The sequence below is a fragment of the Leptonychotes weddellii genome, chromosome 4 (assembly GCF_054177405.1).
Source record: "Leptonychotes weddellii isolate Sample4059 chromosome 4, ASM5417740v2, whole genome shotgun sequence".
In the NCBI taxonomy this organism is placed as follows: Eukaryota; Metazoa; Chordata; class Mammalia; order Carnivora; family Phocidae; genus Leptonychotes; species Leptonychotes weddellii.
This window is the reverse complement of record NC_138372.1, coordinates 38,173,236-38,190,703: the sequence shown is the minus strand read 5'-3', so window position 1 is coordinate 38,190,703 and position 17,468 is coordinate 38,173,236. Positions and strand designations below refer to the sequence as shown.

The 17,468-nt window shown below is 37.5% G+C and overlaps 1 protein-coding gene across 2 annotated transcripts in view; it reads right to left on the bottom strand.

Annotated features, from left to right (window-relative positions):
- The window catches only part of ZFYVE9 (zinc finger FYVE-type containing 9), a 173,014-nt gene that overhangs the window by 30,786 nt on the left and 124,760 nt on the right, over nt 1–17,468 (bottom strand). For both annotated transcript variants that reach the window (XM_081816939.1, XM_081816940.1), the window contains 2 exons: nt 7,925–8,149; nt 6,266–6,348 (listed from right to left, as the gene is read on the bottom strand). In XM_081816939.1, the coding sequence (XP_081673065.1) occupies nt 6,266–6,348; nt 7,925–8,149 (308 nt within the window). The remainder of the gene's footprint in view (nt 1–6,265; nt 6,349–7,924; nt 8,150–17,468) is intronic.

Sequence of the window (17,468 nt, the reverse complement as noted above, 5' to 3'; positions counted from 1 at the left end):
TTTTTTTTTTTTTATTTGACAGAGAGAGAGATAGCGAGAGCAGGAACACAAGCAGGGGGAGTGGGAGAGGGAGAAGCAGGCTTCCTGCCGAGCAGGGAGCCCGATGTGGGACTCGATCCCAGGACCCTGGGATCATGACCTGAGCCGAAGGCAGATGCTTCACAACTGAGCCACCCAGGCACCCGAAAGGATAGTCTTTTCAACAAATGGTACTGGAACAATTGGACATACAAATGGAAAAAAAAAAAAAAAAAAGAGCTTCTAACAATGCCTCACAATCATCAACAAAAATTAACTAAAAATGGACCATAGACCTAAATATAAAACATAAAAATATAACTATAAGCCTTCTACAAAGAAACATGGGAGAAAATATTTATGATGTCATTCTAGTCAATAAGTTCTTAGATATCATATAAAAAGCATGCTCCATAAAAACATTAAGAAATTGAACATTAGGTGTACCTGGGTGGCTCAGTCGGTTAAGCGTCTGCCTTTGGCTCAGGTCATGATCCTGGGGTCCTGGGATGGAGCCCGGAGTCAGGCTCCTTGCTCAGCGGGGAGCCTGCTTCTCTCTCTCCCCCTGCCCCTCCCCCCCGCTTTTGCACTCTCTCTCTCCCTCTCCAATAAATAAATTAAATCTTTAAAAAGAAAATTGAACTATAACAAAGTTAAAAACTTTTGTTCTGTGAAAGACACTATTAAGAGAATAAAAAGATAAACCATAGGCTGGGAGAAAATATAACAAGTGATACAAATCTGGACTTATATTCAGAATACATGAAAAACTCTCAAAACTCAACAACAAAAGATATTTTTTAAATGGGCAAAAATCCGAAGATTCGCTAAAGAAGATATAAAGAGGGCAAATTAGCACATGAAAAAAAAATGCTCTGAATCATTCATCATAAAAAGCATACAAATTAAAATCACAAAAATTAAGACCACTAAACTCCTACTGGAATGGCAAAAATTAAAAACAAAAAAAGAGAAAGAACAAGTGCTGGCAAAAAAAAAAGAAAAAAGAATTCTTGTATATTCCTTGTGAATGCAAACTACTAGAGGCATGTTGGAAAAGAGTTTCACAGTTCTTTGTAACGCTAAATGTACAATATGGCTCAACTATCCTATTCCAGCTATTTACCCAAGAGAAAGGAAAACTAATGTTCACTCAAAATTTCATACATGAATGTTTACAGCAGCTTTATTCATAGTACCCAAAAATGAGAAACAACCCACAGATCCATCAACAGGTAAATGGATAAACTGTGGTTCATACATACAACTGAACACTACAAAGCAATAAAGATGAATGGACTATTGATATAGAATATGCCACCCCAAAATAGGTCTCCGTTAATCACTCTTTGGCCAGTCTAATTTATAGGGCCTCAGCCAAAGAACCAAAGCTAAGTAGAGGAAAAAGATTATTTCCTCCCCAACAACATACCTAACAACACAGATGAATTTCAAATGCATTATGGTAAGTAAAAGCCAGACTGAAAAGGCTATGTACTGTATAATTCCAATTATAGGACAGTCTAGAAAAGCTAAAACTATAGGGACAGAGGATCAATGGGGTGCACTAGCAAATTTTCTGGAGTGACAGAACTGTTCTATATCTTAATTGCAACAGTGGTGGTAACATAATTCTTTACCTTTGTCAAAACTCTTAGAAGTATACTCCACAAAAGGTGAATTTTACTGTATATAAATAAAAATGAATTTTTTTTAAGAAAGGTAAATTTAACTAGGGTTTACATTTTGCTGGCCAACACAACAGAGGGTGAGAGAGAGAGAAACTAGAATTATGTAAAAAAAAAAAAAAAAAGTGATTTTAATGATGAAACCATGGAATCTTAAGATAGGGAGAGAGAAAAGCAAGGGGAGTGAGAGACAATGGAAAAGTGTTAGAATCAATATGATTGTAGGTCCTAGTTAGCTAGAGACAGAGAAGGGGGTTAAGGGGTTTAAAACAAGTTTCCTCCAAATGTGCCACTTTGAACTGAAGGCAATTGAGACTCAAGAGAAACTTTTGCCCTTGTCTAAACTACCTAGAAGAATCTAAATTGAGGGGCTTTCTCAGAATTAGAGTTATTACCAGAGATAAATTCTATCTGAGTGACCCATCTGTATGGTAGGGCAAACATCTAATTATCAAACATGTGCTCTTATTCTTATTACCTTGTGAATTGCCCTCCTCCCTTTGGGAGCCCCAGGTCCCTATCCCATTCCTTAGCTCAGGATGGCATATATAATTCATTTTACCTTTCTGTCTTTGAACCCCTCATGTATGTGAGGTTCTCATATATACAAAATTAAATTTAATTTCCTCCTGTTAATCTGTTTCATGTCAATTTAATTCTTAGACCAGCTGGAAGTATCTTTGAAAGATAGAGAAAAAAATTTCCTCCCTAACAGTGGTGATGGAGAGCAAGATACTTCAGTAGATAACCCACTAAAAGTTTGTATAAGTGAACTGATACAGGCCATAAAACTAGATTACTAGTTTTTGCTAGTTTATGCTACTAGATTACAGGATAAATACTAGTTTATGCTACTAGATTATAGGATAAATATCTCCTTTTCATTCTAAAGCAGATTATAATCAGTAAGAAAAATTACCTTGTCAAAGGTATAACAAGGCACATGATATCAGGGGGGCTGGAGACTGAGTTCAATCACATGGCCAATGACTCAATCAATCATGCCTAGGTAAGGAATCTCCAATAAAAAGTCAGGACACAAAAGTTCAGGTGCTTACTCTGTGCATGTTATATATCAATGTATCAGCAGGGTGACATGTCCCAGAGGACACAGAAGCTTCTTTGGTGTGGGATCCTCCCAGACCTTGTACTATGTGTCTCTTCTTTTGACTGGCCCTGATTTGTATTTCCTTTACTATAATAAAACTGTAATCACAAGTATAGTATACTTTGCTGAGTTCCATGAATCATTCCAGGGAATTATCAAAACTGAGAGGGCAGTGGGAATGCTAACATTTGTATCCAGTTAGTCAGAAGTATGGGTAGCCTGGGAACCCCTAAACTTGAAGCTGGTTTCTGAAGTAACAACAGTCTTGTAGGGGCGCCTGGGTGGCTCAGTTGGTTAAGTGACTGCCTTTGGCTCAGGTCATGATCCTGGAGTCCCGGGATCGAGTCCCGCATTGGGCTCCCTGCTCGGCAGGGAGTCTGCTTCTCCCTCTGGCCCTCCTCCCTCTCATGCTCTCTGTCTCTCATTCTCTCTCTCTCAAATAAATAAATAAAATCTTTAAAAAAAAAAAACAGTCTTGTAAAGAAATGTGCCTTTAGGGGTGCCTGGGTGGCTCAGTCCTTAAGCGTCTGCCTTCGGCTCAGGTCATGATCCCAGAGTCCTGGGATCGAGCCCCGCGTCAGGCTCCCTGCTCTGTGGGAAGCCTGCTTCTCCCTTTCCCATTCCCCCTGCTTGTGTTCCCTCTCTTGCTGTCTCTCTGTCAAATAAATAAATAAAATCTTAAAAAAAAAAAAAAAGAAAAGAAATGTGCCTTTAATCTGTGAAGTTTGGCCTAATTCCAAATAGGGCCAGAGTCATTACAAGTACTCAGAAGGGTCTTGCCTTAGTGGTGGAGAATAATTAGTACTATAGTAAACAAGACTTTGGTTCCACCTTACAAATCTTAAAAGCAAGACTTGAAAGGACCAAACTATTTCTAGGTAAATTAACTGCCTTACTTGTAACAGAACTCAAGAATATTTATAGGAGGGGTGTCTGGGTGGCTCAATCGTTAAGTGTCTGCCTTTGGCTCAGGTCATGATCCCAGGGTCCTGGGATCGAGCCCCACATCAGGCTCCCTGCTCTGCAGGAAGCCTGCTTCTCCCTCCCCCACTCCCCCTGCTTGTGTTCCCTCTCTTGCTGTGTCTGTCAAATAAATAAAAATCTTAAAAAAAAAAAGAATATTTATAGGAATACAAAAATATCCAGCACCCAGAAAGGAAAAAATCATATTTGGCATCCAATAAAAAATTTAAAAATACCAAGCATGCTTGAAGCAGGAAAATACAACTCAAAGTAAGGGGGTAGTTAATCAATGGAAACTGAACTAGAACTGATAGAGATGTTAGAATTACCTAACAAGGACATTCTAATAGTTACTATGATCATATTCCAGATGTTCAAAAAATTAAGTACAGGCATACAGGATCTAGAAAAAGACTTAAGTCAAACTTCTAGAGATGAAAATTATAATGAGATCACACACCCCCCAAAAAAGATGGAACTGGCAGCATTAACAATACAAAATAAAAGATTACTGAACTTGAAGACAACAATAGAAAACATCCAAAATGAAATACAAAGAGGAAAAAAAAGACTGAAAAAAGAAAAAAAAAAAAAAGGAGCATTAGTGAGCTGTGAAACAATTTCAAGCACCTAATATGTCTGTAACATTAGATTCCCTAAAGGAGAGGAAGAGGTAGATAGAAAATGTTATTTGGTGAAAACTATAAAAATCACAAAACTAAGAAGCTCAACAAACCCAAGCATAAGAAACACACACAAAAAAACCATATAAAGGCACATAATCATATCGCTCAAAACCAGTGATAAAAAGAAACACCTTAAAGCAAACAAAGAAGGAAAAAACATTACGTAGAGAGGAACAAAGAGGGAAAATAGACTCCTCGTCGGAAACAATGCAAACCAGAAGACAGAGCGATTATTATTCATCTTTAAAATACTCAAAGAATAAAACTGCCAACCTAGAATTCTACATCCAGCAAAAATATCTTTCAAATATGAAGGTAAAATAAACATGTTGTTAGAAATAAAAATGCCAAATAAGTTTCTCACCAGAGGACCCAAAGGACAAGAAATGTTATAGGAAATCTTTCAGGCAGAAGGAAAATGACACCAGATGGAAATATAGATTTACACAAAGGAATGAATATCACTGAAAATGTCAACAACATAGGTAAAGCTACAAGAGCTTTTCTTATTATTTAAATCTCATTAAAACATAACAAACTAGGGACGCCTGGGTGGCTCAGTCGGTTAAGCTTCTGCCTTCAGCTCAGGTCATGATCCCAGGGTCCTGGAATCGAGTCCCGCATCGGGCTCCCTGCTCTGTGGGGAGCCTGCTTCTGCTTCTCCCTCTGCCTCTGTCTCTGTCTCTCTCTCTGTCTCTCATGAATAAATAAATAAAATCTTTAAAAAAAAAAAACATAACAAACTATAACAGCAACTGCATGACAGAGTGAGGAAATAAATCTATTCCCCAAAAAGCAACTAAAAAACTGGGTAATCAGTTTTTAAAAAACAATCATTACGATGCTCTGGAATTAGACCAAAGGCATACAACACACTGAGATGTGTTTATTCATGAAAGCTACTGAACTTCAAGCAAGCACAGTAGAGCTGAGTCTGTGATCTTGCTTGGGGCTGCACTCTAGCCCTCTCGGGTAGTTCAAGGTAGTTTGTGAAAACAATAAGCTCTGCTACTTGAAGGATCTTACCTGATTTGGAGTGGTATAAGCTACAGTGGCAATTTCAGTGGCTAGTGAAAATGGAGGGCCAGCAGCTTAGTTAGCTTGAGGTTGTTAGCCTGTTTGGGGTAAGTAACAAGCAGGCAAACTAGCCAGATATTTAACAAAGGTCCTGGGAGGTGAGAAGGCCATAGCGAGCTTCATAAACTCTCCAAATACCCAGGACTGAAGTTAGTCTGTGCACATGTACAGCAAAGACCTTAGCAGGCCCAAGTCAACCAACATCCTTAATCAACAGAGTCAGAGCCTGTGCATGTGCAAATGCACATGGGAGAGCCCAGGGGAAAGGAAAAGAATAAAGTTTGAATCCCAACCTATACACAAATCCAACAGAAAAGAATGAATACCTTACTCGCTTGAAGTATTTGAATAAATCTCTGAGCAATCCTGGGCTAAACAATAAGCTATACAGACAAAGGGGACACTGATATGATGGCACGCTTAAAATAAAAACAAGACAGAATGCTAGGTGCTTTAATTACACATTACCTCTAGTCCTTACAATAATCCTGCAAGGTCACTTAGATAGTAAGTGTATAATGAAGGGCTGAAATCCTGTACTATTTCCACTCCAAAGCTCCATATACTTTCCAAAGAATATGTATGTTGTTCTTTTCCTACAGCATAAAGTCTCCACCTGCCTGAAGCAGCAGGGGTATGGATACTAACAAAAAAATGAAATCCCTCTCTTCCTTCTCCTGTACAAACCCCAGTAAGAAAGAAGAAAATAAAAATCTCCAACTTACTGCAAGAAGATTCATGATGGTGTGCCCCGTCTCTCCAAACAATGGCTTCCGAAATCTGACACTGAAGAGTGGGCAGGGATAAACTATGGAAATGAGAAGTAATGAGACTAAGTTTAACAGCTTAATATTTTGGTAAAAGGGAAACATCATGGTTCATAAAATTTTCAAAATATAACTGTAATAGCTGTTTTAGATCATATGAAATTTAGAGGTCAAAGGTATTTAGCATGGTAGCATCAAAGACAAATTCTGAGCCTTCTACAAACCATACCAGAGTAAGTCTTTTGATGACCAGAATAAGCCTTTTTATGCAGCTGTCTTAAAAATGAACTACAAAGTCTCAGGAAGCACTCTTCTTCAAACTGGATTAATATGATCCGGGAAACAAATCTCTCCTAATTCTTCTGTGTTTACTCTTATACACCTCCCAACCAGGATCCTCCTTAGAATAGCCAAACATGAGGCGGCCTATTCCCTGGCTTACTCCTTGAACTTTATGGGATGAATTGCCTGTACAAGACAGGAAGATATGTTATGTTGTTTCCTCTGCATACAATCCTTCCCTTTCCCTACTTCATTTAGCTGATTCATATGTCTCTTTCACAATTCAGTCCAGAAGCAAATTGGTCCAAGAAATGTTTCTTATCCAACTCCTTCATTCTTGGTGAAGCTGGAGTCCATCTTGGAACTCCAAAAGAACTTTGTTAACTTTGAACATGTGTTTTAACACAATATAGTACTGTAATCATAATTTCTGTATTTCAAAGGTTACTAAGCCTGTAACCATGTCTTAGCTATTTCTGAATTCCCAGGATTTGTTACAAATGGTAGGCCTTTATTAAATTCTTACTGAACGAATGAATAAGTGAAAGAATGAAGCTGACTTGGTGAAAACATATACTATTTTATGGTTCATAAAACAGTTTTTCATTATTTCATTTGATCCTCTTAACAATCTTACATATTGTAAAAGGCAAGTATTATTTTTTCCAGTTCAGAAGAAACTGATTGAATGACTTGCCCAAAGGTACAGAACTAGGAAGTCATAGAGTTAAGAACCTTGCTCAAATGGTCCGATTCCTAGACCATGGCAATTCTGATCAGGTGAAAATATAGTTTAAAATAAAGCTTGCATTTAAGGCTTATTGTCTTAAAAAAACAACAAAAACAAAAACAAAACTCACAACTTAGTTGTACTGCTTCCACCATGGGCAAGGAAGCTCTTCTACTGCTCACTTTACCAACTCCAAGTGATCTCTACACCACTAGTTTCCACTATCTGTTATGTTATGTAAGATATAATTTGTCATAACTATTTTCCAACAAAATAGCAAAAAAATGTTCACTACAGATACTGTAAAAAGTTACTTGTTAAATTCCAATACATTTTTCTGAAGATGAACTTTTATTTATCAATGAACTATAAAACCAGTAAGTTTACAAGGTACTAAATAATCACTAACTTCCTAATTTGCGATTTTTAGTCCTTAACATTAAAGCTAAAATAAGTAAAGACAATGGCCAAATTTAGCTTAGCTATTTCAAAAGACTTCTGCCGGATTACATCACTGCAGGGGGAAGGGGTCTGAATATCTCAGGCCTTTATTTAGCCATCACGTCTTGGTCATATAGCATAGAAGAAGCTATTTTACTACTTACGTCGATATTCAGCTCCAAGTCTCAACATTAGTCGGATGGGAAACACTTTAGCCCAAGGAGTTTCCCATTTCTGGATGAGAATCCCAAACAAGTAAGGTGGGGTTGGGAGTACTAGGTCTTGCAGTGACTGGTAGGTAGACGTCACATATAAGAATCCACCATGTTCTTTACTGCCAAGGAAACTCTGACTGAAGAAGGAATGTCCCAAGTTGCCCACAACATTTCCTAAAACAAAAGTTCATTAATTATTCTCTATCAATAAATCAATCATATTCTTAGTAATCATTATACTTAACATTGGGCCAGACACAGCTGAACACTAATTCCCAAACTTTCACTATGAAAGACATGTTTATGAAGTTGTTTTTTTTAAACATTTTATTTATTTATTTATTTGACAGAGAGAGAGAGACAGCGTGAGAGGGAACACAAGCAGGGGGAGTGGGAGAGGGAGAAGCAGGCTTCTGGCCGAGCAGGGAGCCTGATGCGGGGCTCGATCCCAGGACCTTGGGATCATGACCTGAGCTGAAGGCAGTTGCTTAACCAACTGAGCCACCCAGGCGCCCGAAGTTGTTTTTTTTAAATAAAGGTATTTATTAAATGAAAATTTGTTTTCCAATTTTATCAGGGCCTCTGGTGAGCATGAAATAGCTTGTATTATTACACTGTAGAAGTCTATCTAGTTAAAAGCCAAAAATATTGATGCCTTCCTTAGATTGGACAGCTCTACTGTATGAATTACTTTAGAGGTCTCAGGGTAAGAATTACTGCCTCAAAAATCATGAAAAAATGTTACTACTAGGTACCTGCTCTCGCAGAGCTTACAGTCTCATTGGGTGAATAAAGTCAACTCATGAACATAATGAATGAAGACAATAAGTACAGTTATATATGAGACATTGAGGTTAGAAAATTTACAGAGAAGGTAGTATCATAGGATTTATGTTTGTAGTTGTGGGTGAGACAAATATGAAACATAACAGGGTTTATTTAAATTCATATTAGTTTTTTTCTTTTAGCTGCAAAAGCTCTTGACTAAGCACTTTCTAATTCAAAAATTTTTAAATGAAACAGTGACACATCAGCCTTTCATTAAGACATTTTCCTCAGTTTAGAATTACAAAAGAAGAGGAGCTGTCCCATAATGGTAGATAGGTTCCCTAGACGTGTATAAGCTTCTTCTGATATTTCTCAAAGAAATAACAGCAAATGCAGAAATCCTCATCAGCAAACTTAATGCTTACTTTCCTGGAAAACTAGTCTGTTCACAGAACAGCTCAATGATGGGTCACAGATTCTTTGAGTGAAGTAGGAAGCTATGTTGATAGTAGGGTCCACAAGTGAAGTGAACAATTCCCCACAAAACTCAGAGAAGCTCTGTGGCTGAGAGCCATGTTCACCTGAACATTATCATCTGCCAAATACATTTGGGGCAGTCCTCTTGACTCAGGATTAATCAAATTTGGCTACACATCTGAACTGCTGGGCCAGATCTATAAAAACAAAAAAAAAATCCCCATATCCAGGAAGCAGTATGGTATTTTGGGGAAAAAAAAAAATCACAGATTGTAGAGTCACAGAGGTATGGGTTTGAATACTAGTTCAATCACTATTATGTGATTTGGGGGCAAGTTATTTGACTTCTGCGAGCTTCATTATCTGTGTAAAATGGGGGAAATTATAAATTTCAGACCTGTTGTGAAGAATAAATGTGAATTTATGCAAAATGCCTAATAGCACATGGCACACAATGTGTTCTCAAAAACTTGCAACTATTATTGTTATAATTTACATATACACATAATGATCAGCCAAATATTATAGGATTTTCTTTGCTTTATCAAAGATTTTAGAGTAAGGTTTGCATAAATTTTCATCTTTTAACCTGGGGGAGGAGACGAATGGGAGGTAAAAGAGATGAAAGATATTTTTCCATCCATAATGGAGATTATACAGTATCATTCCTCTAAAGTTCTAATGAGAGCAAAATGTTTATGGGTTTTTTTTTTAAAGATTTTATTTATTTATTTGACAAAGAGCACAAGCAGGGGGAGAGGCAGGCAGAGGGAGAAGCAGGTTCCCAGGTGAGCAAGGAGCCCGACGCAGGACCAATCCCAGGACCGTGGGATCATGACCTGAGCCGAAGGCAGACGCTCAACCGACTGAGCCACCCAAGCGCCCCAATGTTTATGTTTCATAAGATTGCCCTAGTGCATACAACTCAAAGGTGAAAATGATGTTAGCTTGGTACTCAAGGCAATCATTCCTTATCCCTTTGGGGATTTCCGTATTAGAGACCGAATTATGTATGGATAATCTATTACTGGTTATTTTTCCACAGATAGTACCCTTTTGCTTCTACCATGTAACATCCTCCTCCTCCCTGTCTCAATCACACTCAGATTCCACACTACGCCCCTTTATATCATAAAATTTAGGTTATCCTGTAAGCATCTACTTTCTTTAAAAAAATTTTTTTAAGGTAAATCTCTATAAATCCTAGTGAGTGATTTAGTATAGACTGTTATGTACCATCTCATCTACAAACAAGTAGCATTCCACAGGTGTAGATACTGGCAAAAATAAAACAGTTGGTATGAAAATTTGACAAAGACAAGCTTTCACTGAAAACTTAATCTGGGGCTCTTGAACTCATAAAGTCTGCTATATATTTGTTTATACAGGTACTTATTTATGGGAACATTCGATACAATGAATCCACTGAATTAATCCTATATGCCCCAAGACCACCATAGAATCCATATAAATAAAATAGATACTGATTCTTGCTTCTGAGCTTAAATGACCTGGCAAGTATGTCAAAGGTTTTATATCAATAGCTACAAAGCAATTTTACATGACCTTGATCAGATAATCAGATCAGTGTCGCTAGGTTAACAGAGCAGGTATCATTTCCCTGAACTTTGGGATTGTTATTTTACAGGTGGAGAAATTGAGGGTTAGAAGTAGAGGTGAAGTGACTCCAAAAGACACAAGGTAAAATAAGCAGCAAAATAAGATCTAGAAAGCAGATCTTTCAATCTCCTAGTCTTTCCATATATCATACTGTCTTTAAAATATATACGTATATATAATAATTTGCAATTTTCCATCTTAAATTTGGAATTTTAACTTTGTTCTTCAAAGCGCTTATAGCCATCCTTAAATTCAATTCAAATACAACTTAAGGGGCGCCTGGGTGGCTCAGTCATTGGGCATCTGCCTTCAGCTCAGGTCGTGATCCTGGCATCCTGGGATCGAGCCCCACGTTGGGCTCCCCGCTCTGCGGGAGGCCTGCTTCTCCCTCTCCCACTCCCCCTGCTTGTGTTCCCTCTCTTGCTGTGTCTCTGTCAAATAAATAAATAAAATCTTAAAAAAAAAAAAAACCAAATACAACTTAATATCTATGCAACAGCTTCCTTTTGTTTCAAATCATGTTTATCCTCACAACTAACTCAAATGGAACAATTTCCAAACAAATGTTCGAGAAATATTAATATTCGTGAATATTAACATATAACTAAACCTCAAACTATCAAAAGAATTTAGTCACTTGGTGTTCTTTATAATACAGTAAACTGCAGTTAAGCATGAGTACTTCATAAAAGGTCATTTCCTCAGTTTAGAGCATCTGTGAGATTTACCATGTAACTTCAAAAAGTTCAAGAGGCAGTTTACAGCTTTTTTAAAACATGGGATTTAGAGAAGATACAGCTGAATTCAAATCTGGGTTCAGCCACTAATCAACTATGTGTTTGATCTTTGGCAAGTTACTTAGGCCCTTGGTGCCTCTCAGTTTCCTCATATGTAAAATGGGGACAAGAACAGTATGAATCACAAGAGTTATAGTCGAGAAGAAATGAAATAGTGCACATAAAACAATGAATACAGCCTAGCATGTAGTGAGAGCTCAATAAATACTAGAGGGGCAACTGGGTGGTGCAGTCCATTAAGCATCTGACTCTAGGTTTCGGCTCAGGTCATGATCTCAGGGTTGTGAGATTAAGCCCCACATCAAGCTCCACGCTTAGCAGGGAGTCTGCTTAAGACTCTCCTTCTCCCTTTGCCCCACCCTGAGCATGCACACTCGCGGCTCTCAAATAAATCTTTTAAAATAAATAAATATAGATATTAGTCTCAAATCACCTCTTCATAAATAATTCCATATTACTTTCTCATTGGTTGAAAAATTACTTTGCAAAGCAGCAATACCATGGCTCCTTTGCTCATAGAAAGATACAAAATAAATTTAATTTACCAAAAAGATTCACAATTAATTGTAAAAAGAGACTAAAAATCCAAACCATGATGTAACATCTTTAACTGGAAAAGCAATGCAAGATAATTACTGATGACGATGAAAACACCAATGAAGTTCCTCCTTCCCTGGAAACACACTGGCTAGGAAACATTTTCTTTTATTTTACAGATAAAAGAGTGACTTGCTTCAGAAATACTAAAGATTATAAGCAGTGTAATTTTTATGGCCATGAGAAATAATAGCAAGCCACTAAAATCTGAATCAATTACTGGACATTGATCAATCATGCATTTACCACATGATATATACTGTTAGATACTAGTCCAAAAAAGAGATAGAGATACACATATTAGTAAAATATTTTCTAAGATGCACAAAACTTGACAGACTCCCAGTCATTCCACAAATATTTATTGGATACCTATCATTTTTTAAGAAATGTCTTATCAATTATTTATATTCTTTGAGAGACTACTATTTTAAAATCTCTTTTTTCCCCCCTCCTCTAATCCACCTACAATTTTTCTTCTAAATACTTGGGGGGATAGAAAATTGGCAAGAGATGGTGGTTTAAAAATAGCTAAATACATATTTTCCTAAGTTAATAGTGATTATGCACCTATATTCTTAGACTGTGATAAACCTCCACATTAAAAAATAAAAAATCAAACTCCATTGTATTTGAGGCCTATAATTTTATTAGTGACATTATAAAATTAAGAAAAATAAAATTAAAAATGATCAGTTTATTAATAACATACACATTAGTAATATAGTACCTTAAAATTTACTTTGCCTTTTGAAAAATCTATATAAGAAATTTAAATTAACCAAAAGTCCATCTGGGTTAACCCAGGTGACCACAATTTAAAGATACAAAATAAGGTAGGTAGGTGACAAATAGAAATAGTTAAAAAAATTTATTTTCAAAGATATGAAATTATAGAAACTTCCCAAGTAATCTGCATGAGTGACCCATGGTATTTCTTCCTCAAGGACCAGAGACACTGGGGCCTCTCAGAAACACTCTCAGGTTGACCTCAATAGAATTTACTCTTATTTCCAAGTCCCAATGGGAACAAGAAGTCAGGAATAATAAGCACAGCATTTTTATTAATACAAGTGTTCTCTCAGGACTCCTTTCCTCCAGGTACTTTTCCACAAAATAACAAACAAAATACCTCCTAGTGACATCGTATCAATTTATTGATTCCTTCAATCCACAGGTTCTTTTTATTAAGCTTCTCCAATGTGCCAGACTATTTGTTCTAAAGGCTGGTATACTGAGTTGAGCCAAATAAATAAATCTTGCCCTCACAGAGTTATATTCTAAAGGAGGAAGACAAATTAACAACATCAGTTAGTAAAGTTAGTGATAAATGTTTTGAAGAAAATAAAACAAGGAAGGTAACTGGTGGGAAAAGGGGACAGAATACTTCTTTAGCTAAGAGGGTCAGGGAAAAGTCCTTTGAGGCAGAAATATTTGAGAACAGACCTGAATGAAGAGAAGATACCAACTAGTTAAGATCTGCAAAGAATAGTATTCCAGGTCTAGGAACAGTAAATACAAAAGCCAAGAGTTAGAAATGAGTTTGATGGGTTCAAAGGTCACAAAGGTGATCAATGTAGCTAAAGCAAACTAAGGAGTAGTAAGAGATAAGGTCAAGAAATCTTTAGGGACTAAATCATATAGGATCTTATTGGCCAAAGGCATTTGGAGTTTATTCCAATTGTAGTAGGAAGCCTCCAGAAGGTTTAAAGCAGCTTCAATTGGGCCTTTATACCCATCACTATGCTACACAAATATGCTCTCAATTCACAAGAATTAGATTTAGGATGCCCAAAGAACAGCTGAAAAAAGATTAACATGTCTGCAAACATAAAGGTGCAAATGATTGAAAGGGAACTAAAAGCATTTTTCAAAGATAAAAATGATTTCACTTGCAAGGTTAATATTTACATTCTGTGTTTATAATTTTAATTGTCTTCTTGCCTTATTCCAAAGTTAAATCTAAAAGCTGAAAATTAATAACAGTGTAAACCTTGTTATGCCCATGTAACTATCAACCAATTCACATTAAATTCCTCTTAAATTAATGAGTTTTTTGGAGAGATTGTACCCTAGGATCCAGCACAAAAGGCAAAGAAAAATTACCCAAAACAATAGTTCAGAGATCAAGACTGACTTCAGAGGTTCCAACATGTAAAAGGAGTTCCAAAAGAAGACAATGTTGGGAATGAAAGAGAAGTAATATTCAAAGAGATAACAACAAAGAATTTTCCAAATTGAAGAAGGGAAATGTGTTTTCAGATCAAAAGTACATTTTTGGCACTAGGCAGCAAAAATAAAACTAAATCCCCATACATGTACACATATAGATCAATGGAATTATAGAGAAAGAGACCTATACACACTATAAAAACTAATATTCAAAAACATTACCAAGGTAATTCAGTGACAAAGGATAGTTTTTTTTAACAAATTGTGCTGAACAACTGGATATCCATAAGCAAAAAAAAAAAAAAAAAAAAGAACTTTTGAGCCTTACCTCTGTAGGGGCCAAGGGCAGGCTGCCCCTCAGATGGGCCACTTTGGCATGAAGATTATTTTGAGTTAAAAAGCTATTAAAATCCAGGGGATTCAGGAAAAGCTCTTTACCTCCTACACAACTGCCTATAAAAAATTTAAATAAAGAACCTGGTCTGGGAAGAGAGCTATCTATAATATAACTACATTATACTATGAACTAAGTATGGCAGGCATGGAGGAACCTACCCAGGCCTGTCTATGTCACATTGTTTCTGGGTGGCCCAGAAAACATTTGAAACATTTACTCTTTTTCATCTTCCTGTGAATTGTATTACTTCCCTCTGAAGTCACAGACCCCTACCACCCCCTTCTCCTTAATTCAGAATGACATATATACCTCACCTTGCCTGTCTTTGGAATTTCCATGTCTGTACGGATCCCCTATATGTATGAATTAAATTTGATTTTCTCCTGTTAATCTGTCTCCTGTCAAGTTGACTTTTAGGCCAGCTAGAAGAATCGTGAAGAGAACAGGAAATTCTTACTTCCCAACACCTCACTCCCTGTGCAAATATTAACTCAAAATGAATTTAGATCTATATGTAAGAGCTACAACTATAAAACTTCCAGAAAAAAATACAGGAGAAAATTTTTGTGACTTTGGGTTAAGGTAAAGATTTCTTAGGAAACTAAGTATAAACTATAAAAGAAAAACTGATAAACTGGACTTCATCAAAATTTAAAACTTATACTCTTTGAGAGACAGTCAAGAAAATGAAAAGACAAGCCATGCACTGGAATATAAGATTTGTAAAATGCACTATCCGATAAAGGACTTGTATCCAAAATTTATAAAGTACTAAAAACTCATTAAGAAAACTCAATTTTTAAATGGGCAAAAGAAGAGCTACAGACGGTAAGTAAGCATATGAAACGATGCTCAATATCATTAATCATTAGGGAAATGCAAATTAAAATTACATTGAGATGCTACAACAAACTCATTAGAAAAGCAAAAAAAAAAAAAAAAAAATTTAAGCTCTGGGGGAGCAAAATGGTGGAGGAGTAGGAGACCTGGATTTCGTCTCCTCTCAGGAATTCAGCTGGATAGGGGTCAAACCATTCCGAACACCTACGAACTCAAAAGGAGATCGAAGAAAAGAAGAGCAACAACTCTCTGAACAGAAAAGCGACCACTTTCTGGAAGGTAGGACGTGCGCAGAAGTGAATCCAAGGCGATATTCGGGAAGATAGACGGCGGGGGAGGGGCCTCCGTCGGCCGCTTCTGGCAAGTGATAGAGCCGCGGAGCATAAAATCGGAACTTTTAGAAGTCAGTCCGCTGAGGGACGTCACTCCAGTGGCTAAGCAGGGGGTGGAACCCTCACAGGACAGAGTGGTCTCAGGACCCTCGGGGTCACAGAAAGACCGGGGGTGCCTGAGTGCGGCAGAGCTCCCAGGTGTCAGAGCAGGGAAGCCAGCTGCACAGACGGAGCCGAGGCGTGGACTCTCAGCTCGGGGTTGCCATAAACCGTGATCCACGGCACAGTCGGGCCACTGCTCCTCCAGCAGGGACCCAACAAGCGGCAGATCCGGGGAGACTCACCTTTTTCCCCCAGGAGGAGAGGCGCGGGAGCGCACTGCAGGGATCTGCTGGGTTTGGAGACTCCACACAGGGTCGGGTGCCAGAGATAGAAATGCACGGTCACAGGCTGGGGGAGCACGGAGTGCGCCCAGAGACTGGGGAGACAGGAGTGACTGACGGCTTTTCTCTGGGGGCTCACTGAGCAGCGGGGCCCGAGTTCTCGGCTCCTCGGAGGCGGAGATTGGGAGGCCGCCATTTTCACTCTCCGCCTCCATAGCTGTACGGAAAGCTTGCAGGGAACAAAAGCTCCCGAGAGCAAACCTGAGCAGATTACTTAGCCCGGACCGGGCAAGGGCGGGGCAATTCCGCCTCCGGCAAAGACTTTTGGAAACCATGGCAACAGGCCCCTCCCCCAGAAGATCAGCGAGAACAGCCAGCCAAGACCAAGTTTACTGATCAATGAGAACAGCAGAACTCCAGCACTGGGGGAATAATGCACATAGAATTCATGGCTTTTTTACCATGATTCTTTAGTCTTTCAAAGTTAATTTTTTTTTAACTGTCTTTTTTTTTTTGAATTTTTCTTTTTCCCTTTTTCAACCAACATCTTATCAATCCCTTTTTAAAAAAAATGTTTTTTTTATTTTTCATTTTTATTTTTCATTTTTAGAGTCATATTCTACCCCTTCATAGTAGTTATCCGTATTTTTGGCATATATATATAAGTTGTACTCTCTTTAAAATTTTGAGAGAGTTTCTTCTAACAGATCAAAATATACCCTAAATCTCTAGTGTATGGTTTTTGTCTACTCCCCTGCCTGATCACATTCTCTTTTTTTTTTTTAAATCCCCCTCTTTCTTTTTTCAAACAACTTCTTATCAATTCCTTTTATAAAATTTTTTATAATTTTCATCTTTACAGTCATATTCCATCCCTTCATCATATCAACCCTTATTTTCGTACATATGTAAGTTTTTCTTTCTTTAAAATTTTGGGAGGCACTTTCTTCTAACAGACCAAAATACACCCAAAATCTAGTGGGTGGCACTGATCTATATACCAGCCTGATCATATTTGATCACATTCTGTTTTTTTGTTTTGTTCTGTTTTTGTTTGTTTTTATCTTTTTCTTTTTCTTTTTTTTTTCTTTTTCTTTTTTCTCTTTCCCT